General features: G+C 49.5%; 3 protein-coding genes across 4 annotated transcripts; all 3 read left to right on the top strand.

Moving 5' to 3' along the window:
• Positions 1-1,077: 1,077 nt before the first annotated feature.
• On the top strand, positions 1,078-3,644 carry Ciao2b (cytosolic iron-sulfur assembly component 2B). Its single transcript, XM_027405756.2, has 5 exons — positions 1,078-1,264; positions 1,421-1,500; positions 1,714-1,839; positions 2,234-2,279; positions 2,709-3,644. The coding sequence occupies exons 1-5, from the start codon at positions 1,117-1,119 to the stop codon at positions 2,804-2,806; spliced, it is 498 nt and encodes a 165-aa protein (XP_027261557.1). The 5' UTR covers positions 1,078-1,116; the 3' UTR covers positions 2,807-3,644.
• Positions 3,645-4,716: 1,072 nt separating this feature from the next.
• On the top strand, positions 4,717-13,539 carry Rrad (RRAD, Ras related glycolysis inhibitor and calcium channel regulator). 2 transcript variants are annotated; one of them, XM_027405755.2, is made up of 5 exons: positions 4,717-5,570; positions 10,671-11,098; positions 11,735-11,808; positions 11,909-12,113; positions 12,889-13,539. In XM_027405755.2, exons 2-5 carry the CDS (start codon positions 10,738-10,740, stop codon positions 13,164-13,166), a joined length of 918 nt encoding a protein of 305 aa, XP_027261556.1. In that variant the 5' UTR covers positions 4,717-5,570; positions 10,671-10,737; the 3' UTR covers positions 13,167-13,539. The 2 variants fall into 2 exon arrangements, with proteins under 2 accessions (XP_027261556.1, XP_027261554.1); XM_027405753.2 differs by lacking the exon at positions 4,717-5,570 and adding an exon at positions 10,275-10,514.
• Positions 13,540-18,092: 4,553 nt separating this feature from the next.
• Cdh16 (cadherin 16) lies at positions 18,093-27,550 on the top strand. The gene is made up of 17 exons (XM_035441428.1): positions 18,093-18,137; positions 18,397-18,483; positions 19,721-19,876; positions 19,947-20,085; positions 20,419-20,577; positions 22,086-22,282; positions 22,817-22,939; positions 23,116-23,266; positions 23,471-23,698; positions 23,779-23,855; positions 23,931-24,119; positions 24,202-24,443; positions 24,942-25,075; positions 25,687-25,929; positions 26,066-26,173; positions 26,463-26,579; positions 27,453-27,550. Exons 1-17 carry the CDS (start codon positions 18,093-18,095, stop codon positions 27,548-27,550), a joined length of 2,493 nt encoding a protein of 830 aa, XP_035297319.1.

The following is a 27,550-nucleotide window of genomic DNA, read 5'->3' as shown; positions in this document are numbered from 1 at the left end:
CCATTAGGCATGCTGTGTCTCACAGACAGGCAACAGTGTGTATCAAGGCCTCCTCCAGAAGTTTGACCTGGGCGCTGGTAGGCTGGGCACAGGGGGTGTGTGCCTGGCATGGTTGTTGTGCCTGCAGTAGAGTTTCTGAATAGGCTAAGGTCACAGACTGCAGTGCACTTCTGACCAACAAGCAGGGGGTAGCCTCCTCCAAGGAGCAACGGAACCCCTTTGAGACACCAGGAACCTTTGTCTTAAGTCTTGAGTCACTGTGTTAACCTCCCCTGTAATCACATTCCCATTGTGGAGTTTTGGTTGGAAAGGAGAGTTCAGAAAGGTCTACGTGGTTCTTGGCCCCAGATGGAGAATAGGGCAGGGCGGACCTTCAGGCGATTGGATCCGGATGAGAACTGTACTCACACACACAGGGAGTGGCGGGGGAAAGGGGGTCTGGCTGCCTTCATTCGAAAAAAATCATTTTTGCTTTCGGGACTCATAGTTTACGAGGTCCGCCTTCAAGTATACACCATCTTATCTATTTTATTTCCTGGACTGAAAGGCTACGTCGGCCCTCCCCAACTCATACGTGAATATGACGTTTTTCAATGACGCCTCTCCCTTATAGGCTTTTCTTCCCCAGTGGAATTCAAGTTCATAATCGCTTGTCTACATAAAAAGCATGTAATTAGTGCCTGCTGATCCCTGCTCGGGGAAACCGGCGTGTCTTTTGTGGATCTATGGTTCCGAGATAGCCAGAGAGCGAACTTGAGCATCCGAATGCCCTTTCGGCCTAGCCTCCTGAAGGGGGTGGTAGAGGTTCAATCTCAAGAGGCCCTAGTCAAATGGTTTTAGCTTCTGCGCTCCAGCTCCTGGCAGGATCGCACGGCCAAGAGCCGCGGGAGTCTCTTCTGATGCCCGGGCTAGAACTACCAACATTTTTCCGGCTTCCGCAGAGTAGCAGGCACAACAAATACACTGATCTTGCAAACTACCCGCCGAATCCCGGGAGACTGGCATGTCCCTTGCGCGACCCCGTAGTCACACCACGCCCTCTACTCATTCCCAGGAAGTGCGCCGTAGCAGCGGAAGTACACACCACCCGGGGGTTGTGGGAACCGCAGTTCCGGGATGGTGGGCGGCGGTGAAGGCGGTGGCCGGGTCGGGCTTCTAGAGAACGCCAACCCCCTCATCTATGAGCGCTCGGGGGAGCGGCCAGTGACGGCGGGCGAGGAGGACGAACAGGTGCCCGACAGCATCGACGCCCGCGAGATCTTCGATATCCACCACTGCTGGGAGCTGGCGGACGGTGGGGGTCTAGGGTACCGGGAAGAAGTGATGTGCAACACGGTGGTGGAGGGGTGTCCCGGTTAGGCATGCCTGCGGAGGTTTTGAGTGGGCCAAAACTTAGAGTTCCTTTTCCTTCACTTGGCACATCTTATTCGCTCCATTAATGACCCGGAGCATCCACTGACGCTAGAGGAATTAAATGTAGTAGAACAAGTTCGGATTCAGGTGAGTGTCAGAATGTGATAGCTTATCCAAAGTAGTTTAAAAGGTCCCATTATATGTTAAGAGGCTGGCGTTCTCCATTCACAAGCACCTAAGAGGATCTTTGGGCGGGAGGTTGTTTTTTCCAGTTTAGGTAACTTGCCCAAATTTTAGTAAAGAGAGGATTTCGGTGCTAGGGGCGGTCGTGTAATCTTTATAATCTCCTTGTCAACACAGGTTAGCGACCCTGAGAGCACGGTGGCCGTGGCTTTCACACCCACCATTCCACACTGCAGCATGGCCACACTTATAGGCCTTTCTATCAAAGTCAAGCTTCTTCGATCCCTTCCCCAGCGTTTCAAGGTCAGTTGGAGTCCAGCCTAAGGGTGAATGAAACAACTACTGAGGAGAGGGGACATCAGAGTGGAGACTGGAAGGATCCCAACTCGCAGAGACGAACTGCGAGGAAACGTCAAGCTGATTTGACAAGAATACTGGAAATACTCCAGAAAATAGTGAGGAATGTGGTAGAAAGGGCAGCTGTAGATGGGCTTGATGGAGGCACTGGCAGACCTTTAAATCAGTAGCAGCTGACAAGGCCCTTGGGTAGGTTGACTGCAGGTGGACTTGGGGTGGGACGGAAGTGCCAGAATCGAGAGGCACGATTAGAAAGATGGGTGGAATGGAGGTGGTTTCTGGAGGGAAGGGACCAAAAAAGGATGAATAAGTGCTCAGGCCCAGGTTGTCTTTCTTCCAGATGGATGTGCACATTACACCCGGGACCCATGCCTCGGAACATGCAGGTTAGTGTGAGCTGGCGGGGAAGTTGATCCCCCTCTCCCCTTGGGCCCCAAACTGTTGAGACTTCCCCTTTGCCACAATAGTTTATAAGGAAGGTTAGGACTAAGGGGGGTGGGTGTCTAGGTGACTAAAGAATTACCAGACTACAGCCTAGATCAAACTGGCCTGACCTAAGTCTCCTCCTTCCCATGAGTTTCTCTCCCATATTCCCCAAGGACATTGTATCAGGTTTCTGGAATAGTGGAGGCAGGCTAAGTACTCCCTGGAGGTATGTAGTATTCCTGAAAAATAAGAGAGTATGGGCACAGTTGATAAGGAGTCCTGGGAAGGTGATAGGAGACCTTTATTGGTAGAGATATAATCTGTCCTGAGGCTAGCAGCCTGGCTAAAGTTGCTTTAACCCTCTTTTTATAACCCTCTTTCCTACCTAGTGAACAAACAGCTTGCAGATAAGGAACGAGTGGCAGCTGCTCTGGAGAATACCCACCTGCTAGAGGTCGTTAATCAGTGTCTGTCAGCCCGATCATGAGCCTGGCTTTTGACCACCAGCCTGCACACAGGTGTCCTGGCCTCAGCTCCACCAAGGGCTTGTGGCTTTGTTTTCTTGAATCACTGACAAGGAGAAACTAACATTTTTCATTTTGTAATAAACCCTTAATTTATATTCATTTCCCAGCATGCCTTAGCATCTTCCATGATGGAGTCATTAGGGGTTGTGGAGGGGAGAGTGGTGCCTATGAAGGATGTGTCCATGAGGTGCCCCATCATTTTTTGATTTCTCCCAGTGGGACTGCAAAGATGGCTCAGCAGTTAAAAACACTGCTCTTGCAGAGGACCTGGGTTAGGTTCTCAGCACCTACATGGAGGCCCACAACCATCTGTAACTTCATTTCCAGAGGATCCAATGTCCTATTCTGACCTCTATAAGCACAAGGCACACATGTGGTACACATACCTACATTCAGACAAATACTCATACACATAAAATAAATCAGTAAGCTGAGTGTGGTGGTGCACCTTTTAGTCCCAGAACTCAGGAGACTGAGGCAAGCAGATAATCTGATTTTTGAGGCCAGCCTAGTCTACACAGAGAGTTTTAACTAAAGCTATATAGAGAGGCCCTGACTCAAAAAATGAAAATAAATCTTTTTTTTTTTTTTTAGCTCTTCTAGTGCTTCAGTTAGCAAAAGTTGCAAATGAAAAAAAAAAAAATCTTTAAAGAAATATATAAATACCTGGATAGCCAAACCACCAATGGATTCAGTAGTTTCAGTTGACCTGTTGTGACACTGGCCTTATTTGTGTGTGTTTACAGAACTATTTCTAGAGGAACCTACAGAGACATAAAGAACTATGTCCTAAATTGATATAAGTCTGCTGTCTTAGTTTCTTTTCTGTTGCTGGGTTTTTTGTGGGTTTTTTTTTTTGTTTGTTTGTTTTTTGTTTTTTCGAGACAGGGTTTCTCTGTGGCTTTGGAGGCTGCCCTGGAACTAGCTCTTGTAGACCAGGCTGGTCTCGAACTCACAGAGATCCTCCTGTCTCTGCCTCCTGAGTGCTGGGATTAAAGGCGTGCACCACCAATGCCCGGCTTTCTGTTGCTGTTTTAAGACCCCATGACTAAGGCAACTTATAAAAGAAATGTTTATTTTATGGTTTACAGTTTCAGAGGGCTAGAGTCCATGATGGCACTGAAGTGACAAGGCAAGAGCTCACATCTTAATCCACTAGTTGGGAGTCAGAAAGAGAGGGACACTGGGAATAATATGAGTCTTTTGAAACCTCAAAGCCTACCCCCAGTAACACACCTCCTCCAATAAGTCAACCCCTCCTAATTCTTGCCAGTTCCACCAGCTGGAAACCAAGTATTCAGATATATGAGCCTGTAGGGGCCATTCTCACTCAAACCACCACCACATCTGTATAACACAGTTCTTTATCTGACCAAAAATTGAGCCATTCTGATCTGAGAATAATAGTGCATGCCTGTAATTCCAGGTCATCCTTAGCTAGTAGTAAGTTTAAAGTTAACTTACATGAGCCTGTCTCAAAACAGCAAAAAAGCTAATATCCAGTATCCAGTCACATATGAGTTTTCCAGAAACAGTACTTGGATCCTTCCCAAATTCTATATGTTGTATTTGGTTCTCTCTAGCATCTAAGATTTTCTCTCCCCTTCCCACTGGTAATCAGTTTTCCATAACTACATACATGAAGTAACTTATAAAGGAAACAAGTTTGGAGGCTGGAGAGATGGCCAGCAATTAAGAACATGTACTGTTCTTCTAGAAGACCTGAGTTTGGTTCCCAGCACCCATATCAGATAGCTCAGGACCACCTGTAACTCCAGTTCCAGAGGATCCAACACCCTCTTCTTGCCTCTACAGGCACTTAGCACACCATGTGGCATACACACATACATATAAATAAAAAATAAATTGGGTTTTGTTTTGATTTGCTTTTTTTTTTTTTTTTTTTTAGAAGGGGGCTGCAGAGATGACTCAGCAGTGTAAAGTACTTGTTCCTCTTGCGGAGGACCAAGGTTTGATTACTAGCATCTCCATGGTGGCTCACAAGCATCCATAACTCTAGTTCCAGGGGACCTGATGCCCTCTTCTGGCTTCTACAGGCACCAGGCATGCCTGTGATGCATAGGCATACATGCTGGCAAAATTCATAAAATAAATCTTTTTTAAAATCTTTGAAATAGATTAATTTTGGCTTACTGCTTTGGAGGTTTTGGTCCATTGTAATTGGTAGTGCTGTTTTGAGTCCTGTGGTGAAGTAGCACATTGCTACAAGAGTATATAGCAGAGGGGAAAAAAAAGGATTAAGACCAGCCAGGGTTACAGTCCATGCTTCAAGTGCATGTTCTTGAAGAGCTCCCATTAGACACCCCCCTGTCGCTCCACTTGGAAGAATAAGCCTTTGACACTTGGACTTTAGGAATGTTTTCAGATCCAGGCTATAGCCCCTACCCTTGTACATCTTAATTCTGACCTAATCCCCCCACCAAAAAAAAAAAAAATCCCAGAGGGTCCCACCATGTGGTGGTTCCTTGTCCACAGGAGGTTAGTCTAAAGGCCCAAATAAGCTCAGGTTTGAGGGGTTTGCCCAGGAGTGGTGTGTGTGCTGTGACACTTAACCTGTAGGTAGGGTACCTATTTGTCCACTGATGCTGATGCTTAGCCTAGTCCCCAGGTCAAAATAGTAATACTCATTTTCTCTACTGAAAGGATCCTGGGGAATCTTCATCATCCATCCTTCCAGGGGTTTGTGTCATCCCAGGATGCTGGGTAAGCGAAGTGAAGTTCTATAAAGTGATATGGCTGTGTCTGGGGCCTCTGCCTCCTGTTGGCCCTGTGCCCAGAGTGTACTTTGTCATCTCAGAGAGACCACTGGTCTTAGATCTTAGCCATTGGAAGCTCTTTCCCAGGACTGCCTCAGGATTTTCTGCTTCAGTCTCTTTCTCTGGTGGGATGCCCACCCCTACTGGAGCCCAGACATAACTGTGGGTGGTGTCCTAATGAATCCTCATCAGAGAGCCTAGGCTCTTGAACTGTCGAATTGTTTGCTTCTTCATTTGTTTGTTTTGGCTGCTTGAGTCAAGGTCTTACTGTCTCTGTGGCCTAGGCTGGCTTTGAACTCACTGTATAGCCTGGGCTGCCTCAGACTTAGTCCCTAGTGCTGGGATTGTACACCTGTGCCACCATGCCCAGCTCAGCAAATCACCTTGCTCAAGTGTGGTGGTTGCTTTTCTTCCTCATCTACACTTAGCAGTTGAGGAGTAATCTAGGAGAATATCCTAAAGACTTCCAGCTACAGATAAAAATACTGCTCCCTTGGCAAGGGTTGCTGTTGCCTCCAATAAAAAGGCCTAGGCCCATCCCAGACCACAGCAGCTCCTACTGTTCTCAGTTCATTCTTAGGAGTGGCTTTGCCAACCTGATGACTAAAAAGATGATGTGACTACCCAAGACCAAGACGAAGCCACTGGTCCATGTCAGTCAGTTTCTCATCTGTTCACATGGCAATCCCTTTGGGACTGCTCTGTGCACATGTAAACTCTCCCTTGGCCTGTCTCCAATGATCTTCCAGACTCTTTGGTCTGCCATTTTCACAAGTGAAAGAACTGAGTGTTTCAGAGAGATGGAGTGACCCATCAGGGTGATAAGGCTCAAAGATCCTCCCCAAGCTATGGCCTCACCACAAATGAACCTCAGCATGGCAAGCCACATCTGTCTGAGGTGGCCATGGTATCTGAATTCAGCCATATTCAGAGTAAGCAGGTGCTTTTGAGTCTGACTGGCTTTCCTGGTGGCCAGGCCACTAGAGTGAAAGACACCAAGCTGCTAACATTTCAGTCCCTTTGAGATTTTTGTGAATTTTTATGTATGTGTGGATGTATGTATGTATGTGAGGGTGTAGGATCCCCTGGAACTGGAGTTACAGGTACGTGTAAGCTGCCACGTCGGGGCTGGGAATTGAACCCAGGACCTTTGAAAGAACAACCAGTACTCTTAATTGCTGAGCCATCTTTCCAGCCCCACTCTGACATTCTTGACTTATCTGTGCCTGGCCACTGGCTGTCTGTAGGACACCATCTGTGAATACTGGACTAGCTCCCAATGAACTTTCTGGAACCCCAGCTGTGCTAGGAAGGCACAGTGTGGCTGGACACCACCTGTGAATACTGGACTAGCTCCCAATGAACTTTCTGGAACCCCAGCTGTGCTAGGAAGGCACAGTGTGGCTGGAGGAAGATGAAGTTTAAGACCTCTGAGGCCTTCCACCACATATATCCAACTGCTATTTCTGGACTGTTATCCCTCCAGCCTTGGTTACTATGTCTACACAATGGGAATAACAAATCACAGCTAAATGAGATTGCCTCAGAGATTAGATGACACATAGGAACACACTCACCTACATTTATTTTCTCCCGTCATCTTGCCTTTGACAAAAGTGTCTGGCACACAGTTACTTAGTATGGCTCAGTGAAATAGATGGATGAAGTCACAGAACAGAGCAGAGGCCCTGAAGCAAGAGGGCTGTGGTGTAAGCAGGGCTGGGGATGCTGATGGACAGCTGTATTAGTTACTTTTTTCATTGCTGTGACAAGATACATGACAAGAAACAACTGAGGGAAGGAAGGGTTTGTTTTGGCTTGCAGGCTGAGAATATATCTTGTGGTAAGGAGGCATGGCTTCCAACATGTGAGGCAGCTGGTCATGCTGCACCAATATTGATAAATGCCCATGCTCAGATCACTTTTTCCTTTTTATAATCTTGGGTCAGTCCATGAAATGATGCTACCCTCATTCAAGATGGGTCTTCTCTTCATTCAATTAACCCTTTCTGAAAACACAGACATGCCCAGAAGTTTCCATGACAATCCTAAATACAGTCAAACTAACAATGGAGATGACCCTCACATCAGCCAAGTGCTCTTCTCAACATTTAGTCCCTGAGGGAGAGGGAAGAGCCCCACAGAGAAGAGGGGATTAGGTAACAGATGAAGGTTATCTGCATTGTTCCTGGGATCTCTGACCTTCCTGGGACAGAACGCCATCCTAGAGATATTGAAGCAGAAGCAAGAGACAGTTCAGGGATTCCCTCAACCTGCCCCATCCAACCAAGGGTAATGAGACTATAAATGTGCCTGCTAAGATATGCCACTTTTGAGCAAATAATGCCACTGCATATTGAGCCAATGACCTTACCTACATTATCCTTGGTCTACATAGTAGGAAACAGGCTCATCCGGGACAAATGAACAAAGGTGAAACTGCTAACAAGGAACAAAGCTGGTTCCAACCTCAGTTTGTTTCTTCTGGGCAGCTGAGAGAGCTGAGAGGACCAGATGGCAGGAGTGTAGCAGGAAATGATATAAAGGTCATGTCCTGATATTGGATCATGGGGCTCCTGGCTATACCTAGGCTTGTGAGGATCATCTCTGGCCTGTTGGCATAGCCACAGGAATGCCTGGGGTCTGAGTGGCTCTGTGTGGATGTCGTTGCCTTGGCAAAGAAGATACACTGTTGAGGTCAAAAGCTCAGATTACCAGAGGGGAAAGTCAGCCGTTTCCCTGTATGGCCCCTTCTGGGAAGGTCTACAGCTATCCTACACCACTCCTCTGCCAGACACTGTCCTGGACACCTCAGGGTTCTTTCCGGCCACACCATATGTGCATGTCATGGGGGTGTATGTGTCCTGATGGGAAGTGGTGCCCTGACTCTAGAGACTTCTATAAGGAGAGGCTGGAGCCCCTGACTCCTTCTCACTGAGCCTTCTCCAAGAAACAAAAACCAACATGGGCTTCTCGGACTTCTAAGATCCCTCCTTCATGGAAAGGACACATAAGCAGGTGCCTTGGCTCAGCTTTTGTTTACTTTGAGGACCTTAAGAACAAGAGGACACTGCATCATAAACTCTCTAACCTTATCCCCTAGCCAGTTTCCTCAATTCAAGGCCTTCTTACGGGTTGCCAAGGAGACTAATGCAGCAGAAAGTCTGGCTCAGGTTTCCATGGCAACCTGCTACAGCCCACTAAGGTCCATCTATGTATGATGTCACCTGAGCCCCAAATGGGTGTCCTTCCACCCCCATCACAGTCATCACAAATGTCTAGAAGCAAATTAGTGTTCCAAAGTACGTCACAACTAATACACCGACACAGATATCACACACACACACACACACACACACACACAGTCTTCACTCTAGAGATGAGCAAGGAAGGAATAGGTCATGATATTCAGGACTGGGGGCCTTGAGTTTGGAGAGGCAGACCCAGAACTTGACACTCTGCCCACCCCATCACTTCTCCTTCCCTCTGAGATTATCCCGGTTTTCACCCAATGTCTGAGGAAGGTGAACTCTGAGGCAGTGGTAACAGCACTACATCTATTTCAGCCGTTGATAAAAGGGGCTGGCACACAAGTACTTATATGGATCAGTGCAACAAAAGAAGTGAGTCTTAGAGCAGAAGGCCTGGGACACAGGCAGGAAAACTTCCTTACTCCTTGCCCACACCCTACATTTATGCCCCTCTCTGAGTGAGATGTTTATAAGCAAAAGACCCAGCATGGGGCTTGGGAGCGGAAAGACTATAAAGGAGCGGTCTCCTTCTGGAGTTCCCCCACAACCAGCCTGGATCTCCCCCACTCTGGGCAACCTCATGCCCAGAAACAAAATGGCTAGGGCCAGGGTTAGATATTTTTAGCAGTTACTGGCAGCTGCTTGGCATGCTTAGAGTTAGGGTGGGGACTTGAGTTTGTGTTTTCCTTTCTCTGACTCTGTAGTTTCTCTCCAGGAGACAAGCATACACCTCCACCTAGAAGGCTCTAACAGGAGTGCACACACACACACACACACACACACACACACACACACACACACACACACCTGTAGGCCCCCTCCCTATTACCCTGTCAGGGACCCCAGGGAGGGGTTGGATGATACCAACCTTCAATGTGAAGAGTCTTCTCATTGGGGAGACTCTAAATCCCAGCACAAGGACTGGAATAGGAAGGACTTAGTGTTGAAACTAGAAATGCCAGTTTAGGACCTTCTCTGGAGAAATGGGTGCCATGAGCTGTGAGTGTGTCCAGCCCATAACTAGTTTACTAGCTTGGGTAACAGGTCTGGTTTGAGTATAAGGGAAAAAATCATTCTTAAAGAGACAGTGTAATTCTTCTCTAGAAGGAGTTGTACTTCACTGGATCAGTTACCCACTACTGGCAGCCTTTGCATCATGCACCCCACCCTTCGCCCTGTGCACCCGCCTCAACACACTCCCCCTCATCCCCACCCCTTCACTCCCCTAACCCCCCCCCCCCTCTTCCCAGCTACCTGCCCCGCCTGGCGAGTTTGAGGTCCTAGAAGGGAGGTGGGGGATTCCCGGGGCGGATGGATGCGTCAGCCTCCCAGCAGCAGCACCGTGGACCAGGGACTGGGACTGGAGAGCGGGGAGCGGGGGCGGGGCGAGGGCGGGGAGGGGCGGGGGCGGGAGCGGGAGTAGGAGTGAGGGCGGGAGCCAGGCTGGTGGAGGTTTAAATAGGGGGCCCTAGGGCTGCGACCCATCACCAGCTGGGCTAAGGTAGCAGAGGAGTGAAAAAGGCTGCAGTTTTGACAGCGACAAGGGTCCCAGTCTTTCTGAACAGGGAGTAGATTCTATCTGACCCCCAGTGAGCTGTGCTGGAGCACCTATCAGATCCTGATAGCGTCTGTGAGAGTTGGTGAGTGTCCTGACGAAGCGGGATGAACCACACCATCTGGGCTGGGGATGGATGGGAACCCAGGTCCAGCTGAGTTATTGATTAAGGCGTGGAGACCTCGGGGCTGGCAATAGGTTCTGGCAGGGCCTTCGTCCTGAGCATCTTTCTTGACTCCAGGGTCCAGCCTCCTCCCGCGATAGAACTGCCATCCGGATTCCTGGTTCTCTAGACGGCTTCCAACAAGATGACCCTGAATGGCGGCAACGGAGGGAGCCGTGGCGCAGGCAGGGAGCGCGACCGCCGTCGAGGCAGCACACCCTGGGGTCCGGCACCCCCACTGCACCGCAGGAGCATGCCCGTGGATGAGCGAGACCTTCAGGCGGCGCTAGCCCCGGGCTCCCTAGCAGCGACTACAGCGGGAACTCGGACACAGGGGCAGAGGCTGGACTGGCCCGAAGGCTCCTCCGACTCGCTCAGTTCAGGAGGCAGCAGCTCAGAGGAGGGCGTTTACAAGGTGCTGCTGCTTGGGGCGCCTGGTGTGGGCAAGAGCGCTCTGGCGCGCATCTTTGGTGGTATAGAGGACGGGCCTGACGCAGAAGCCGCAGGTGAGAGAATTGAGCTGTTTAGAGAAAGATAGTTGTGAGACAGGGGACCTGAACTAAAAGTGGCAAACACTTTGGAATTTCAAGAATTTCAGAATCATATTACTTCTGCGTCCAAGATAGAGAAACGGCAGGGCCACCACAAATCCCTACTTAACTGCCTCCAACCTCCCCAACCCATGTGCCAGTCCTTGATAGGGAATAGAAGTTGAGTGTGGGGTATGACTTCTCAGTGGCTTGGGACAGGACATTCCTGCCTGCCAGAGCTGGCGGAAACGAAATCAGAAATTTCCAGGAGAGGAAAGCTAGGTGGCCAAGGACTCCAGGGGGAAGACAGCCACTATGCTAACTCCAGCCACTGTGATCACATCTACGCTGGACCTGGACAGCAGGAGTGCAGGGAGCCCTGGACATCCAGTACTTTGCTAATTTGGGGACATAGAGAGGGAGGTGGGGCATTCCATGCCCTCCAAACCCCAGCTCCCAGGCTTGTCATTTTGTTTGATCATAGCAACCATCTGCTAGTGGAGAAGAGTTATCAGGAGACTCTGAGAAGTGGGGGGCGTGGTCAGAAGAGGAACTGGACACTGGGAACTTTTGACAGGCAACTGATAACTTGGCTATTGGCTCCCTTCCTAGGGCACACATATGATCGTTCTATCACTGTGGATGGAGAAGAGGCATCACTCATGGTCTATGACATTTGGGAACAGGTAGGATTCAGTCTGGGTCACAGGGAAAGAGGGAAAGCAAAGCTGGGGAAGGATCTTGCTGGGAATTACAGGGTTGTGTGTGCATTTGTGTCCCCTCCAGGATGGGGGCTGCTGGCTGCCTGGCCACTGCATGGCCATGGGAGACGCATACGTCATTGTATACTCAATAACAGACAAGGGCAGCTTTGAGAAAGCGTCAGAACTTCGGGTCCAGCTAAGGCGGGCACGACAAACAGACAATGTGCCCATCATCCTCGTGGGCAACAAAAGTGACCTGGTACGCTCTCGTGAAGTCTCTGTGGATGGTAAGCAGGCATTGGGTCGGGAAAGGGAGGGAGATCCTAGCTGGGCTGTGGGCCAGTTAGTCTTGGCTCAGCTTGAGTCCCTGGGGATCATCAGTGGCTAAAAATGTTCAGGGAGAAAACTTGGTGTTGGAGGTTAGGGAGATGCTTTTGGTCCATCAGGCTCCCAAAGGCCTAAAACAAAGAGGAAGGGAGAACCAGATCTGCTAGAGCAACTAAGACATGCAACCACCCTCCTCTACTGCTCTTTGGGCTCATGCCTGACAGGAAACAAGAGTGAGAGTGTGGAAATGGAAGAACATATAGAGAATCAGGAGGTCAGGACCTGATTCCAGACCCCACCATTCTTCCTCATCAGGCTTCAGCATGCAGTACCTTTGTGGCATGCAGTACCAAGTACTTCAAATTTGGTGACCTTGCCCAGTCCATTGGGCCATTCATTATAACAGCAAATCATAAAATACTCAGTTGTCAAATAGTTTTCATTTGCCTTTGTCCATTATTAGAGAATATGTCTTAAACACTGGACTTTAAATAAATGAATGCCTTTTTGTGAGCCACTATAGACTTTGGAGGCACAGTCTGCCTATTAGTGACCTAGTAATGTTTGGGGCTCTCAGTATAGGAGCTGGGACCTCTGTGTCTCTAAAAAAGGATCTTAAGTTTACTTCTTCTGTTACTAGAAAATTGTAGAGTTACAGCTGCCAGATATAGCCAGGGTTTGAGATGGCATCCTCTGTTCCTTGTTTACTGACATATGTCTGCCCCCACCACATAGAGGGCCGGGCCTGTGCAGTTGTCTTCGACTGCAAGTTCATCGAGACATCAGCAGCACTGCATCACAACGTCCAGGCACTGTTTGAGGGTGTCGTGCGCCAGATACGCCTTCGAAGGGACAGCAAAGAGGATAATGCCCGGCGGCAAGCTGGCACTAGGCGACGGGAGAGCCTTGGCAAGAAGGCCAAACGCTTTCTGGGCCGCATTGTAGCTCGAAACAGCCGCAAGATGGCCTTCCGTGCCAAGTCCAAGTCCTGCCATGACCTCTCTGTTCTCTAAGGCCCAATGGGCCTCTCGCTTAGTGGGCCAGTGGATGGGTGGAGGGGCTGGCCCAGCCAACCGCTCTTGATGCCTCAAGGCTGGCCCATGATCTGTGATTCTCAGAACTGTCAGCTGTGTATACCCTGTCCCATGGTCATGGACAGACAGACAGTGCTGACCAGGGAGGCAACTCCAAGAGGCCAGCCAGGCCTGGGCCCATGGAGATGCATGTGCAGGCCCACGTGCATACCAAGTAGCCTGAACCCAGCTCATGGACAGGACTCTGCCTTTCTCCAAGTGGGTGTATGTGCCCTGGAGTGAGGCTGTTCAGTATGGTTGCTGTTTGTTTACATGCAGATTTTTGTAATAAAGACTATTTCCTGACAAGCCAGGGCTGTTGAGTATGTTTCTTTCATGGTGGTTTCAAAAGCATAAAAAGATGCTGAAACTGCTGGGCATTGGTGGCACACGCCTTTAATCCCGGCACTCGGGAGGCAGAGGCAGGCGGATCTCTGTGAGTTCGAGTCCAGCCTGGTCACCAGAGAGAGTGCCAGAATAGGCTCCAATACACAGAGAAACCCTGTCTCGAAAAACCAAAAAAAAAAAAAAAAAAAAAAAAAAAAAAAAAGATGCTGAAACTGAAACTGAGAGATAAGAGCTCCCTGCCCACTAGTGTGTGGTCATGATGGCCCTAATGTTTGGCCTGCACAATGGAGGGAACAGGTTGGAAACCTATGGTGGTTAGGGGGAAGGATCAAGAAGCAGGAAACAAAACCCCCTCTCAGCCTATTAACTAGAGCCCTTCCACACTGGGGCCTGGCATTGTGTAGCTGACTGAAGATTACATTGCCTCTCCATTACATAAAGGGAAACTGAGCCTGGCCCAGGATCTCACAGCCTGGCAAGATTGCAGGCTCAGGCTCTGCAACAATGTTTCTGCCCTGGCTCTAAGGGGTGGAAAATCAGCTAAAGTGAGGACATGAAGGGGAAGACTTCAGAGATGGGAGGTAAGGGGCTGGTGTTTAAGAGCAGGTGTTGAGGGAGGCACACTCAGGCACTGAGGGCTTCTCCACTTCCTGACTGAAGTTACCCTAGAGGGGCTTGGTGATCTGTCCTCTGTGAGTGCCTATGTTAATACATTGACTAGTTCCTCTTTTGCAAGGACAAGTCCCTAGAGCTCTCCCTGTCTGGAATGCAGATTTCACATCGGTGAAGGATGTGTCCCTGTATACCATCATTGCCTACCCAACCGTCCAGGCCCTCCTAGAAGTGGAGCACATGACTCTCCCTATATTATTTTTTAACAGAACCTGGAACCTCATATGTTATAGGCAAGTTCTCTACCACTTAGCTACATCCTCAGCAATTCATTTTCAGACAGGGTCTCTCTAAATTGCCCAGGCTGCCCTAGAATTTGACAGTCCTCGTGTCTTGGCCTCCTGCATAGCTGGGATCACCAGGCCCACTCTCCTTCAAGATTCTTTCTCTCTCCCTCCCCACTCCCTCCCTCTGAGTGTGTCTAAGTGTGGCTGTGGCTGTGTATGTATGTACACAGGCTAGTGTGTACTTGGAGGCTAAAGGCAGATGTCAGGTGTCTTCCCCCATCACTTTCACCTTATCCTTTTTACATGGAGTCTCTCACTGAACCTGTAGCTTAGCAATTGGATGGATTAGCTGACCAGCAAGCCTCGGGGATTCCCCTGTCTCCACTTTCCCAGCACTGAGATTACAAGAATGTCACCTGGCTTTTTATATAGGTCCTGGGAATCTGAACTCAGCTCGTCACACTTTATTAACTAAGCCATCTCCACAGCCTCTCCTTCACCCTTCTTGACACAGGTGACAGCATAGGAGTTTACCTGTAAGAGTCTCCACTTATCTACAGTTGCTTTTGTGTGTATGGTTTCAGTTACCCTTGGTTGGCTACAGTCTAAAAATATGAAAAGGAAAATACCAGGAATCAACAATTCATGAATTTTATATTAGATAATGATCTGAGCAATGTGATTAAATCTTAAGCCATCTAGTTCTGTCTCACTCAGGATGTGAGTCAGCCTTTGTCAGGAGTATCCATGTTGTATATGCTAACCACCTATTAGTCACCTTGAAGCCACCTCAGTTATCAAAACAGCTTTCTAGTATAACAGTACTAGTCATCAGATAATCTTTATAGAGTGGTGACATTGGTAATTAATATATGACAAAGAGACGCTATGAAGTGCTTCAGAAAGTGAAAAGGCAAGTATTGGAAGAAATGCAGCATATAGAAGATTTGGAATTGTCCCATGGCCCAGGCATCCACTGGGGGTCTTGGAGTGTGTCCCCCATGGATAAGGAGGACTCCCGAACATGTTTTCAGGAGCTAGCCTTACCAATTGGCTGAGTGGGGCCTGCTATATAGGTCTGTTCATTTCCAAAGCCTGGAGGCAGCCTGGGACAAGGGCCCACATGTTTCTTCATTCCACAGACCCTTGAGAGCCCTTGAGACCTAGTTAGAACCCTGGCTGCAGCTCTCTCAATATCAGAAAGAGGTGTGAAGGTGGCTGCTCAGTGTGTATGTGGAGGAGAACCCCTGAGACTCCCCCCACATCCTCACCCAGGCAGTATTAACTACTCAAAGCTTCTGTTACTTACACACACACAAACTGAGGCATGCGGAAGCTTGCTCTTATCAGGGTAGGAGAAGGTTCCCAAACCTGAAGAGCAACCCAGGCCCTGGGCAAACTGCTTAGCCTCTCTGTACCCCAGTATATGAAAAAGGACAGTTCCCTTTTCATGATGGAGTGGGTGAAATAACAAAGATATATGCTCAGAGACATCCTGGGTGCTGGTCAGCAAGCACTCAATATGTGTGAGGTCCCCTTCAACAACCCCACATACAGCACCAATCCAGACTGGGTGCCTCAGCAACCCCAAAGTAGATAGTCATCTTGTCCTGGCCCAGCTTCCATCCCGAGAAGCCAACCAGATGAACCACGAGAAGTCCTCGGGGGGACCACAAAACACTGAAGGACAGTAAGAGGTGGGAGACCAGCATCTTCTTACCCTCTCCCCTCATCTGAGACTCCCAGAGAACAGACCTTCTGCTGGGACTCCTTGGTGGACCTTATGGAAGGTTGAGGAGGCCCTGGTCAACCCTGGGACCCCCTCAAAGTCACCTGAGCAATCTCAGGCTTCTCTTTTCTGCTTGGAGGCATGAGACAGCGCAGTGTCTCGCCCTTGTCAGTGTTCAGGAGCCAGTGTGGGGCTTGGAGAGCTTCAGGGGACCTCACAGGCTTCTGTTCCCATCTACTGGTCTCACTGATGTATGGTCTAGAGCTCCTAACACCCACTCGGGGTCATCTGCCCTTTAGGTTACATTCCCAGTCCTTAGCACCACAAGCCACTTGGGGCAGGACAAGGTCAGACATCCTGCCCAGAGGGACTCCCGAGCTAATAAATGGGAGACAAGATGGTGCCTACTGTGCTTTAGTAGAGGCATTTCATGATGTGGAGTAGGGGCACTTTCAGTCAGAGGTGGTCCTAATTAGCATAAGACAGTGGTTCTCAACCTGGGTCACAACCCCTTTGTGGGTCAAACCACCATTTCATGGGGGTTGCATATCAGATATTTATATTATTATTCATAACAGTAGCAAAATTTACAGTTATGAAGTAGCAATGAAAATTTTGGGGGTTTTTTGGAGGGGGGTGTCACCACAACTTGAGGAACTATATTTAAGGGTCGAAGCATTAGGAAGGTTGAGGCTTTCCTAGAGAAGGGGCTATTTGTGCTTTTTGCTAAAGCACAGGTAGCTACTTACCACCATGATGAAGGGTGGGACAAGCAGTCCAGGCACAAGGAACAGTATCTGCAGAGATCAAGCTACAGATGCCGCTGCACAGAGAAGTGGGGCCAAGTCTGAAGCCACAAAAAAAGAAGTTGTGTACAAGCCCAGAGGGCCAAGAAGTGCTCATTGGGCTGTGTCAAGGTGGGAGTAACAGACCAAGATCTGCCCACCTCCTAGGGCTGGCAGTCACGGATGCTGAGCAGTCCTAGCTTTCCAAAGTCAATAAGTAACTTGGGGGGGACTAGGCGGAGCCAGGCCTGTTGCTGTGGGCCCAGTGGCATTTTCCATTCCTGAGCAAGAGTGTTCAGACCGCCTACCTGCTTAAGTGTCCCCTTTGCCCTGCCCCACCTAGCCCAGTGTGCCAGAGCTCCCTGAAGAAGGATCCCTCAGCTGGACCAAAGGAGAGGCTTGGGGCATCAGTAGGTGAGGGGCTGGGAACTCTTGGTGTGCAGGGCTGAGGTCTGGAATAGGGACCCTGCCCTATCCTTCAGATATCTAGGTAAGAATTCTCAGTGATCCATCTTGTAGAGGGCGGTTGATCATGTTATGTATTCTTAGCTACATGCCAAGATGTGCAAAATTTACGGCGAGGACTGAGTTCTGGCCCTAGGGGGAGTCTGCATCTGGAGGGTGGTAGTGGGAAATGGGATAATCTCCAAGGCCTGGACCAGAAGTCCTCTGTTCCAGAATGAATCCTCTTGTGGTCAAGTCCTCCATGACCTTGGCCAGGCCCTGTCATTCAAGCCTTGCCTGAAACATGGAACTGCTGGAAGTGAGAGTTGTCTTTCCAGCATCTCATTTCTGTGATTTGGTGGGCTGCTAAATAATCACCACTTTGGGAGCTGTTGGGGGGTGGGGGCAGGCTATAGCAGGAAGTTGAGGGGCTTGGAGGTGAAAACTTCTATGGTGCTCTTTGTGACAGCAAGGTCCAAGAGTCAGGATGGTTGGACCTGGGGGTCTGACCAAGGAGCAACAGAGACCACAGGCCACTGCAGGGAGGAGACTAGTCATAGTGAGATCCCTCTTGATAGGTGTATAGGATAGAGCCCTTCTTCCTGACTTTCTGAGCTAGATTCTCACGTTCTATGTCCCTCAGGCCAGGCCCACCTTGACCATGATCTCTGCCTGGCTGTGGTGGTTTTGCCTCATTGTTATTCAGGTGAGCCGGGCCCTGCCTCTTCCTTCAGATCTCATCCTTGGGGGTTACCACCCTTGTCCCCAATCCCACCCAGACTCAATGCACTAGCCACAAGAGTAGTGTGGGAGTCGGACTTCAGAGTCAGAGCTATGGGCCTGCTGTGGAAGCAGGAAGCCTAAGACCAGAGGGTAAATGGACTAAGATCTGGTAGGCTGGGGGAAGGGGCAGTAATTCCCTCTTCCTGCCAGTGCCCGTGGAACAAGGTGAGAGTTTCTGACAGGTTTTCAGCGCCAAGGCCCAGTCTGCAGAGCTGCACGTGGAAATCCCTGAAAATTATGGTGGAAATTTCCCTTTTTACATAATCAAGGTGAGCCTGCACACAGGGTGGCTTCCCATCACCCCCGATATCATGCTTCTCCAACCTCTAGGGTCTGTTCTCTTTCCTGCTCTGGTTCTCCTTTGACAACTTTCCAGATGACAGATTAGTGTAAATAGCTAACAAGATTTTAGTCCCAAAGGAGAGCAGAGCTTTGAGTTAAAGAACAGAAAAGCTGGGACTGGGTGTGGTGTCACGTGCCTGTAACCTTAGCACAGGAGAGGCTGTGAAAAAAGGATGAAGAAACTGGGTGTTGGTGGCACACGTCTTTAATCCCAGCAATTGGGAGGCAGAGGCAGTTGGATCTCTGTGAGTTCTAGGCCAGCCTGGTCTACAGAGTGAGTTCCAGGACAGCATCCAAAGCTACAGAAAAACCCTGTCTCAGGGAAGAAAAAAAAAAAACAGAAAAAGAAAAAGAAAAAAAGGATGGAAGAGTTTGATGCCAACCTAGGCCATATTGTGAAACTGTATCTAAAAAGGAAAAGAAGCATGGTGAATTCAGCTTCAGACAGAGGGTCAGAGAGCATAGGGGAGTATGAGGTACTAGAGGAAAAGTTCTCCCTTCAAAGCTTTACTTACTGGATGCGAGGTTCCAGGCAGGTGCCAGCTCCTTCTGAGACTCATTTTCCCCATATTTAAAGTGGGGCCTGTAGCCTAGATACATGGGGGAGGGCCTCGGTCCCACCCCAAATGATGTGTCAGGCTTTGACGATCCCCCATGGGAGGCCTCACCCTCCCTGATGAGTGGATGGGGGGTGGGATTGGGGGGTTGGTGGGGGAATAGGAAGATGGGAGGGAAAGGGAACTGGGATTGGTATGTAAAATAATATTGTTTTTAATTAAAATAAAAATTAAAAATAAATCAATAAATAAAATGGGGCCTTATGTAAAGGTGTTATCCTCTAACCCAATGGTTCTCAACCTTTCCTAATGTTGTGACCCTTTAATACAGTTCCTCATGTTGTACTGACCGCCCCCAACCATAAAATTATTTTGTTGCTACTTCATAACTGTAATTTTGCTATTGTTATGAATTGCAATGTAGGGCTGGAGAGATGGCTCAGCCATTAAAGGCTAGGCTCACAACCAAAAATGAATTGCAATGTAAATATCTGCTATGCAGGATATCTGATATGTGACCCCTAAGGGGGTCATTACCCAAGGGTTGAGAACCACTGAGAATCTAGCCCACACCCCTAGCTCTTTTGCCTCTGTTCTATCCCCCTAGCTACCACTGCCCCTTGGGAGGGATGAAGGCCAGATTGTGCTATCAGGGGACTCAAGCACAGCAGATCAAGAACTCTTTGCTGTGGATCCAGATTCTGGTTTTCTGATGGTGAAAAAGGCCCTAGACCGGGAGGAAAAGGCAGAGTACCAACTACAGGTATGACAGAGTGAGGTAAAGGGGCAAGCTGGCAAGACAGGGCTGGGGACTAACTACCCCTTCTTGCTAGGTCACCTTGGAGTCTGAGGATGGACACATCTTGTGGGGTCCACAGCTTGTGACTGTGCATGTGAAAGATGAGAATGACCAGGTACCCCAATTCTCCCAGGCCATCTACAGAGCTCGGCTGAGCCAGGGCACCAGTCCTGGTGAGTGACAAGGGCAACCAATGTGTGGTAAAGTCAGGTAGACACTGATGAGACATCAGACAGTCAAAATACAGTGGCCATTGACAAATCAGCAGGGTCTAAGCTGTCCTCCAAGTCTGTCCCCTTCTGTACTCTCCAACTCCATTAACAGCTTCATCTGCTTTGGGTCTCAATTTGCTTATTTGGGAAATGGGATTAAAAAAAAAAAAAAAAAAACAGGCTCACTCCAGAACCCTGATACAAAGCTGACCATAGAAGGAAGCTCTGAGAAGAGAGGGGAGCTACAGGAGACTCCGGTCCCTATCATCCCTTCTAATGTATCCCCACCCCCAGGGATCCCCTTCCTCTTCCTTGAGGCTTCTGATGGGGATGCACCAGGCACAGCTAACTCAGACCTTCGATTCCACATTCTGAGCCAGTCTCCAACTCAGCCTTTACCAGACATGTTCCAACTGGACCCTCGACTAGGATCTCTGGCCCTTAGTCCCAAGGGTAAGCATGGACTGGGATGGATGGTGGGGGAGTCATGGAATGCTGGAGAAGGGCCTCTGAGCTGTAAGTGATGGATAGGTTGGAGCTGAGATTAAAGAAAAGGGCATTCTTGGCAGAGGCTAAGGCTGGGTTGTGCATGGAAAGTTTAGACATGGGATAGATGGAGACCAGATAGGAATGAGTGAAGAAGTTGTAGTTAAGATACCTCAGGAATGATACCAAGATAGATCTACTTAGATCTCCAGTTAGATCAGAGGTACAAATAACGGATAGATGGATAAGTGACTCATACCTTAACCCAGCTGTTACTATTCAGGCATCTGGATTGGCCTGTCCTTGGGGTTCTGACAGGATACACCCTCAGCTGCAGCCACTAAGAGCACCACCTGTGCACATTCACTGTTCCATTTTTAAATGGCCCTGCCCACCTCCCATCCTTCTCTCTCTCTTTCTTTCTCTCCCCACTCTCTCTCTGTCCCTCTCTTTCCTCTCTCCTCTCCTGCTGCTCCTGTCCCTAGAGACCTGTCTCCCCCTCCCCTTTCCCCTTTTTACGACATCTTTCCCTAATTAAAAACCCCTCTGCTTGAACCCTGTCGCATGGCATCTTTCTCTAGTACACTGCTTTTCTTAAATTACACCAGCCAGCCACCTTTTCACTCTAGCCCCCAAATGACCTGTGCAGCCCATTTGTCCAACACTTGCTCATCTCCTGTCCTCATACCCAAATCCCCACCTATCAACCATCCATTCCCTCTTCCTATCATCTACCTATCTGCCCTCCTCTCCACCCTGGCCATCAGGCTACCTCACAAGTCCATCAGCTTTTCATTATGGAAGTGAAGTTGCCGTCTGTCAAGTACTGGTTGCCTGCTCATGATGGTGATAGGAGAGACGGCTGTGTTTAAGAGCACTGGCTGCTCTTGCAGAGGCCCTGAGTTCAATTCTCAGCACCCATGTGCCTTTTCACAACCATCTGTAACTCCAGTTTCTGGGAATTGAATGCCCTCTTCTGGCCTTTGCTAGTATTTACACTCATGCAGATACACACATAAGTAAATAATAAAATAAAAATTTTTAAAGACTATCTCATTACTTAGCATTTTTTCTTTTTATCTTCTTGAATCTTTTTTGAAAATTGTGATATATATATATATATATATATATATATATACACACACACACACACACACACACAAATATGTAATATATGTGTGTGTTATGCACGCATGTTTGTCTATGAACCACAGGCATGCCTGGAGCCTATACAAGAGGGCATCAGGTCCCCTAGAACTGTAGTTACAGACAGTTAGCTGTCATATGGTACTGGTAATCTAGCTTGAGTCCTCTGGAAAAGCAGTCAGTGCCCTTAACCACTGAACCAACTCTCCAGCACCCCAAGAGTCTTTTGAACACTTGTGATATATTTGGCTTTCTGTTTGGTGCTGGTTGAAAATGCTTTGGGCCTTGCTCCCTGGGTCCATGCTCAGCTGACCTTCCATCCGTTCTAGGAAGCAACAGCCTAGACCAAGCCCTTGAAGAGACTTACCAGCTGTTGGTACAGGTCAAGGACATGGGCGACCAGGCCTCAGGCCACCGGGCCATTGCCACCGTGGAGATCTCCATAGTACAGAGCACTTGGGTACCCCTAGAACCTGTTCACCTGGCAGAGAATCTCAGAGTTGCATACCCACACAGCATTGCTCAGGTGAGAAGTGGCTATCAGTGACTGAGGTAACCCCATGGCTAGTACATCTGGGCCTGAGTTGCATGGACACTTGGGAGAACTGCCCAGAACTCAACTTGACCCCCATTCCTTCCTGAGATATATACTTCCCACTATAAAGTGAGCAGTAAGGCCTGGCGACTAAAAGTACAGTCCATCATGTGCTATCCTCTAGTAGGTGTGGGCTTGTGTTCCGGCATCCCCAACTTGACTAAGGCTTCCTCGGGGAAAACAGCTGCCAACTTTCACTGCCATGGGGATTGTCACCCAACCCAGGAATGTCTCCAGCCTTTTCTAGGAATGCCTTGGGGTCAGGCCCAGACTGAGAAAGCAGAAAATAAAATAACCTTGTCATTTAGGCACTTTGGAAAAGGTCCAGGCTTGAAGCAGGGTAAAGTTGTCGCAAGTAGCTAACTACATGTTCCCTTGCCTCGGAATCAGTTGGGGGATAAGAGCTGACATAGATCCTTCCTGCCTCTCAGCCTGAAGTGCTTTCACTTTATGTCCTCCTCACAGGTGCACTGGAATGGAGGGGATGTGCATTATCAACTGGAGAGCCAGCCTCCAGGACCCTTTGATGTGGATGCAGAGGGGAGGATCCATGTAACCATGGAGCTGGACCGAGAGGCTCAGGCTGAGGTGAGGTGAGAGGGAAACACGGGAGAGACCAGAGGGTGCTCTGTCACATCCCCCACAGATGCTGAGGCAATGAAGACAGCCCAGAAGAGCTGAGGCTAGCCACCAGAAGGGACTTCAATCCACTCCAGCCTGGAGCTACCCTTGGCTGATCTGAAGCTCCCCACTGCCCACTACAGTACCTGCTCCAAGTACGAGCTCAGAATTCCCATGGTGAGGACTATGCAGAACCCCTGGAGTTGCAGGTGGTGGTGATGGATGAGAATGACAATGCACCTGTCTGCTCCCCACATGGCCCAACAATCAGCATCCCTGAGCTCAGCCCCCCAGGTGGGTTATGGGCCTTGTCAGGAGGGAGGGAATAGTAGAGTTCATAGAAACCATCCCATCTTGCTGCTTTGGGTGAGTCTAGCTTCAGAGTTCTTTATCAAAGCTGTACATATGTGTGTGCATGCACACACACACACACACACACACACACACACACACACACACACACACGCTCAAGATGTGGGTGGGGATGTTGTCTTACAGGAACTGAAGTAACTACGCTGTCAGCAGAGGACATGGATGCCCCTGGATCACCCAATTCTCACGTTGTGTACCAGTTGTTGAGCCCTAAGCCTGAAGAGGGGGCTGAAGAAAAGGCCTTTGAGTTAGATTCTACCTCAGGCAGTGTAACACTGGGAACTGCCCCACTCCATGCTGGCCAGGACATCCTGCTTCAGGTGCTGGCTGTTGACCTAGCAGGATCAGAGGGTGGTAAGTAACCTGGTGGTGACCTGGGCCCCTGTCCCTCTGCTCCTACTGGGACCTCACCAACAATGCCTCCCCTGCATCAGGCCTCAGCAGCACATGTGAGGTGTCAGTCATGATCACAGACATCAACAACCATGCCCCTGAGTTCCTCACTTCCCAGGTAAGCTGACACAGAGCTACAAAGATCACTGGGGAGGGTGCTGGTGGTGGTTACCAAATATCTCCATCTCTCCAGTTTGGACCTGTGAGTCTTCCTGAGGATTCGAAGCCAGGGGTTCTGGTGGCCACACTTAGGGCCACTGATGCCGACCTTGAACCTGTCTTCCGCCTTATGGACTTTGCCATTGAAGAAGGAGACCCGAAAGGGATCTTTGACCTAGCCTGGGAGCCAGACTCTGATCACGTCCAGCTTAGACTCCAAAAGGTTAGGTTATGGACAGGTGGGAAAGTGTCAAAAGTGTGCCATACCCTGACCCACACAGTGACCCAGAACTCACTCGTTCCAGAACCTCAGCTATGAGGCAGCTCCTCACCACAAGGTGGTAGTGGTAGTGCGGAACGTGGAAGAACTGGTGGGCACAGACCCAGGCCCCGGAGCCACAGCCACAGTAACTATATTGGTGGAAAGGGTGATGCCACCCCTCAAGTTGGACCAGGAGAGCTATGAGACCAGCATCCCAGTCAGCACCCCAGCTGGCTCCCTCCTGCTGACCATCCAGCTCTCAGAGCCCATGAGCAGAACCCTCAGGTGAGCCAAAAGCCCTGCCTCTTACCTAGCCTGGACTTCCCCTACTCCCCAAGGATGACTTCAACACCCCAGAGAAATTCATTTTGTATATGGCTTAGAATATTCCTCAAACTATGAGGAATGCCAGGTTTCTGACTCCTAGATGGCCAGGGCTAGATGGAGTAGGCAGGCATGGAGGAAGTGTTTAGACCCCGTGGGAGCAAAAACAGATTGAAGCTTTGCCTGGGTCTGAGCCCTCCAGACTTCTTGGCAGGATGCTCTGGAACAAGTGAATTTGAACCAGATCCCGCTGATAATCTTTCCCCTAATACAGTTCAAATTCCCTTTCACCAGCAAGTTCTGAAACTGGCCAGCTGGGCTCACCAGCACTGTTGTTGCCCCTGAATCACAAAAAGGATACGGGATTTGAGTAGGCCACATCATCCTGGAAGTTTCTTGGCAGGAACCTGTGTATTGCTCCAGTGCATCTCCAAACACACCTTCTTCTTTGGGCCCCAGGTTCTCCCTGGTCAATGACTCAGAGGGCTGGTTCTGCATCAAGGAGGTCTCTGGCGAGGTACACACAGCCCAGTCCCTACAAGGTGCCAAGCCTGGGGACACCTACACTGTGCTTGTGGAGGCCCAAGACACAGGTATGATCAAGCAGCAGTGGGGTCTTCTCAGGGGATTACAGTTCCACTTGGAAACTTTATAGGAAAACCACCCTTCAAGTTTACCATTCAGAATATCCCTTAGGCTTCTCAAAGTATCAACTCAGGGACAGACAAGACAACGAGTACTAGATTGGGAAGGTGGAAGGAGAGCCAGGAGCTGTGTCTGAGGCAGGAATGCTAGGAGATGGGCCCCTGAAGCCAGGTGTTGGAAACTGTAAGTGGCATTTCAATAGGATAAACAGCTGGCCCTGGGAAGGCATGTTGGGAAGGGTATTTCAGGAGTTCCATGGAAGTCAGGAAAGATGTACTCCCCCAGGGTCAGGTCATGTCTGGGTGATAACACAGACACTGAGACAGACTTGGCATCAAGAAAGATACTGGTAGGTCTGACAGTTGTTCGAAGAGTGAAAAGATGAAGGACATGATGAGGAAGAGACTGATACAGGAAGTGGCAGGGTGAGAAAAAGGGGTTGGAGTGAGTGCAGGAGTGTGGAGGGAAGCAGCAGAGTAAGACTGATGGGCTGTGGGGGGTGTATGGAGACCAGCCCAGGTTCTCTAGGGCTTACTTACCCTCACCCCCAACAATGCAGATGAACCACGACTGAGCGCTTCTGCCACCATTGTGGTCCATTTCCTGAAGGCCTCTCCTGTCCCAGCATTGACTCTGGCCCCTGGGCCCAGCAGACACCTCTGTACACCCCGCGAAGACTATGGTGTGGTTGTCAGTGGGGCCAGTGAGGACCATGACCTGGCCAATGGACATGGTCCCTACAGTTTTGCTCTTGGTCCCAACCCCACTGTGCAACGGGATTGGCGCCTCCACCCTTTTAATGGTATGTGACAAGGGAACAGAATGGGACTGCAGAGGGTAGGCTCACTTAAAAATGAGTTAGGGTAGGGTTGGGTGTAGGGGAGCAGCTCTGATGCAGCCTTTCCAGGCTAGTGACCCTATTTTCTGCAACCCAACAGATTCCCATGCCTACCTTACCTTGGCCTTGCATTGGGTAGAGCCAGGTGAATATATGGTACCTGTGGTTGTCCGCCATGATGCCCAGATGTGGCAACTCCAGGTCCAAGGTGAGGCTGGGACTTGGGTGCTGCCAAGATTGGAATCTTTAATTCCTGAGGAAGCCATCAGGGTACAGGAGAAGGAGCCTGGGTATGCATCATCCATGGTCACATAGACAGCACAGGCCTATACACACTCTGTGTGTGTTCTGCCACATACACACAGAGGAGTATGCACCTTCACACACATACCTACAGAGGTGTGCACAAAAACATATATCAGCTATCTTTCCAGACAGGAGGTTCCACGCAGCTGGGGTGCCCTCTCTAACACTCTCATCTTCATTCTCCACCCCAGTGATCGTGTGTCGCTGCAACGTGGAGGGCCAATGCATGCGTAAGGTGGGCCGTATGAAGGGAATGCCTACGAAGCTGTCAGCAGTGGGTGTCCTTTTGGGCACCCTGGCAGCAATAGGTAATAGAAGCTGAGCTCCTGCATGGATGAGGGTAATGAGTGGTTGGAGCCACTGTTTAGGTGTCAGTCATCCTGGGCACCCCAGGAAACAGCATTTACTATCATATTATCATTCACTGCCTATGGAGGACAGGGGGCAGGGGGGTCCTCTAGCCAGCACATGATGGAATCATTCCCACTGCCTGGGAACTTGATCCTGCTGTCTCCCAACTTTGTTGATGAGGTCACTGTGGCTCAGAAAAGCTAGGTGACTTATCCAAAATCACACAGTCTGTGGCAGAGAAGTCCCGCTTAGTCCTTTCGAGTTACCCTCTCCATCCTTTACTTCTTGATTCTGATAAATTTGTTCTTTGATGACTTCCTTCGATGATTCTAGTAGAAAGCTGTAAGGTGTCCTTCTCTTGGAGGTCCATGTGAACAGTTCACTGGCTCTTCCATGAATTCCATCCAATCTGACTCCAAGGAAAATGTGTATGTGAGAGAGAAGAGCAATGAGGGGTGGGGGTGGGGGGCAACTGCATTTTTACAACTTTGACCAGCCCTCTAAAAAAACTTTTTATTTTGAAGGGTGTCTCACTAAATTGCCGCCAGTGGTCCTGGAACTCACTGTAGCCTAGGCAGGCCTTGAACATATCATCTTCCTCCCTCAGCCTCCTGAGAAGGGGGTTTAGGAGGCTGGGATATGCTTTGACCTTGGTGAGATAAGAGCAAACAGACAAACCAGTAGGATTTCATCCGCCACTAGGATTCGTACCCAGCCTGGGGGTACTGTCTAGAAAATATCATAGAGAACCAACGCCAGTGACAAGGAGTTTAGTGAGATACCCTTCTCATCCCTGCTAAAGGCTTACCCATTCTTCTCGGGCCCCTCAGGCTTCATCCTCATTCTTGTCTTCACCCACCTGGCCCTGGCAAGGAAGAAGGACCTGGATCAGCCAGCAGACAGTGTGCCCCTGAAGGCAGCAGTGTGA

Source organism: Cricetulus griseus, chromosome 3 (genome assembly GCF_003668045.3).
Source record: "Cricetulus griseus strain 17A/GY chromosome 3, alternate assembly CriGri-PICRH-1.0, whole genome shotgun sequence".
NCBI classification, from domain to species: domain Eukaryota; kingdom Metazoa; phylum Chordata; class Mammalia; order Rodentia; family Cricetidae; genus Cricetulus; species Cricetulus griseus.
Note: the sequence above shows the minus strand (reverse complement) of the source record. Positions and strands in the feature narration are given on the sequence as shown.

Excerpts from the sequence above, each read along its gene's own strand:
- Ciao2b (XM_027405756.2), top strand. The coding sequence starts at position 1,117 with ATGGTGGGCGGCGGTGAAGGCGGTGGCCGGGTCGGGCTTCTAGAGAAC. Across the intron at positions 1,265-1,420 it reads CGACGCCCGCGAGATCTTCG|ATCTTATTCGCTCCATTAAT; the intron begins ATATCCACCACT and ends TTCACTTGGCAC. Across the intron at positions 1,501-1,713 it reads TAGAACAAGTTCGGATTCAG|GTTAGCGACCCTGAGAGCAC; the intron begins GTGAGTGTCAGA and ends TTGTCAACACAG.
- Rrad (XM_027405755.2), top strand. The coding sequence starts at position 10,738 with ATGACCCTGAATGGCGGCAACGGAGGGAGCCGTGGCGCAGGCAGGGAG. Across the intron at positions 11,099-11,734 it reads GCCTGACGCAGAAGCCGCAG|GGCACACATATGATCGTTCT; the intron begins GTGAGAGAATTG and ends CTCCCTTCCTAG. Across the intron at positions 11,809-11,908 it reads TCTATGACATTTGGGAACAG|GATGGGGGCTGCTGGCTGCC; the intron begins GTAGGATTCAGT and ends TGTCCCCTCCAG.
- Cdh16 (XM_035441428.1), top strand. The coding sequence starts at position 18,093 with ATGATCTCTGCCTGGCTGTGGTGGTTTTGCCTCATTGTTATTCAG. Across the intron at positions 24,444-24,941 it reads CCCATGAGCAGAACCCTCAG|GTTCTCCCTGGTCAATGACT; the intron begins GTGAGCCAAAAG and ends TTTGGGCCCCAG. Across the intron at positions 26,580-27,452 it reads GGGCACCCTGGCAGCAATAG|GCTTCATCCTCATTCTTGTC; the intron begins GTAATAGAAGCT and ends CGGGCCCCTCAG.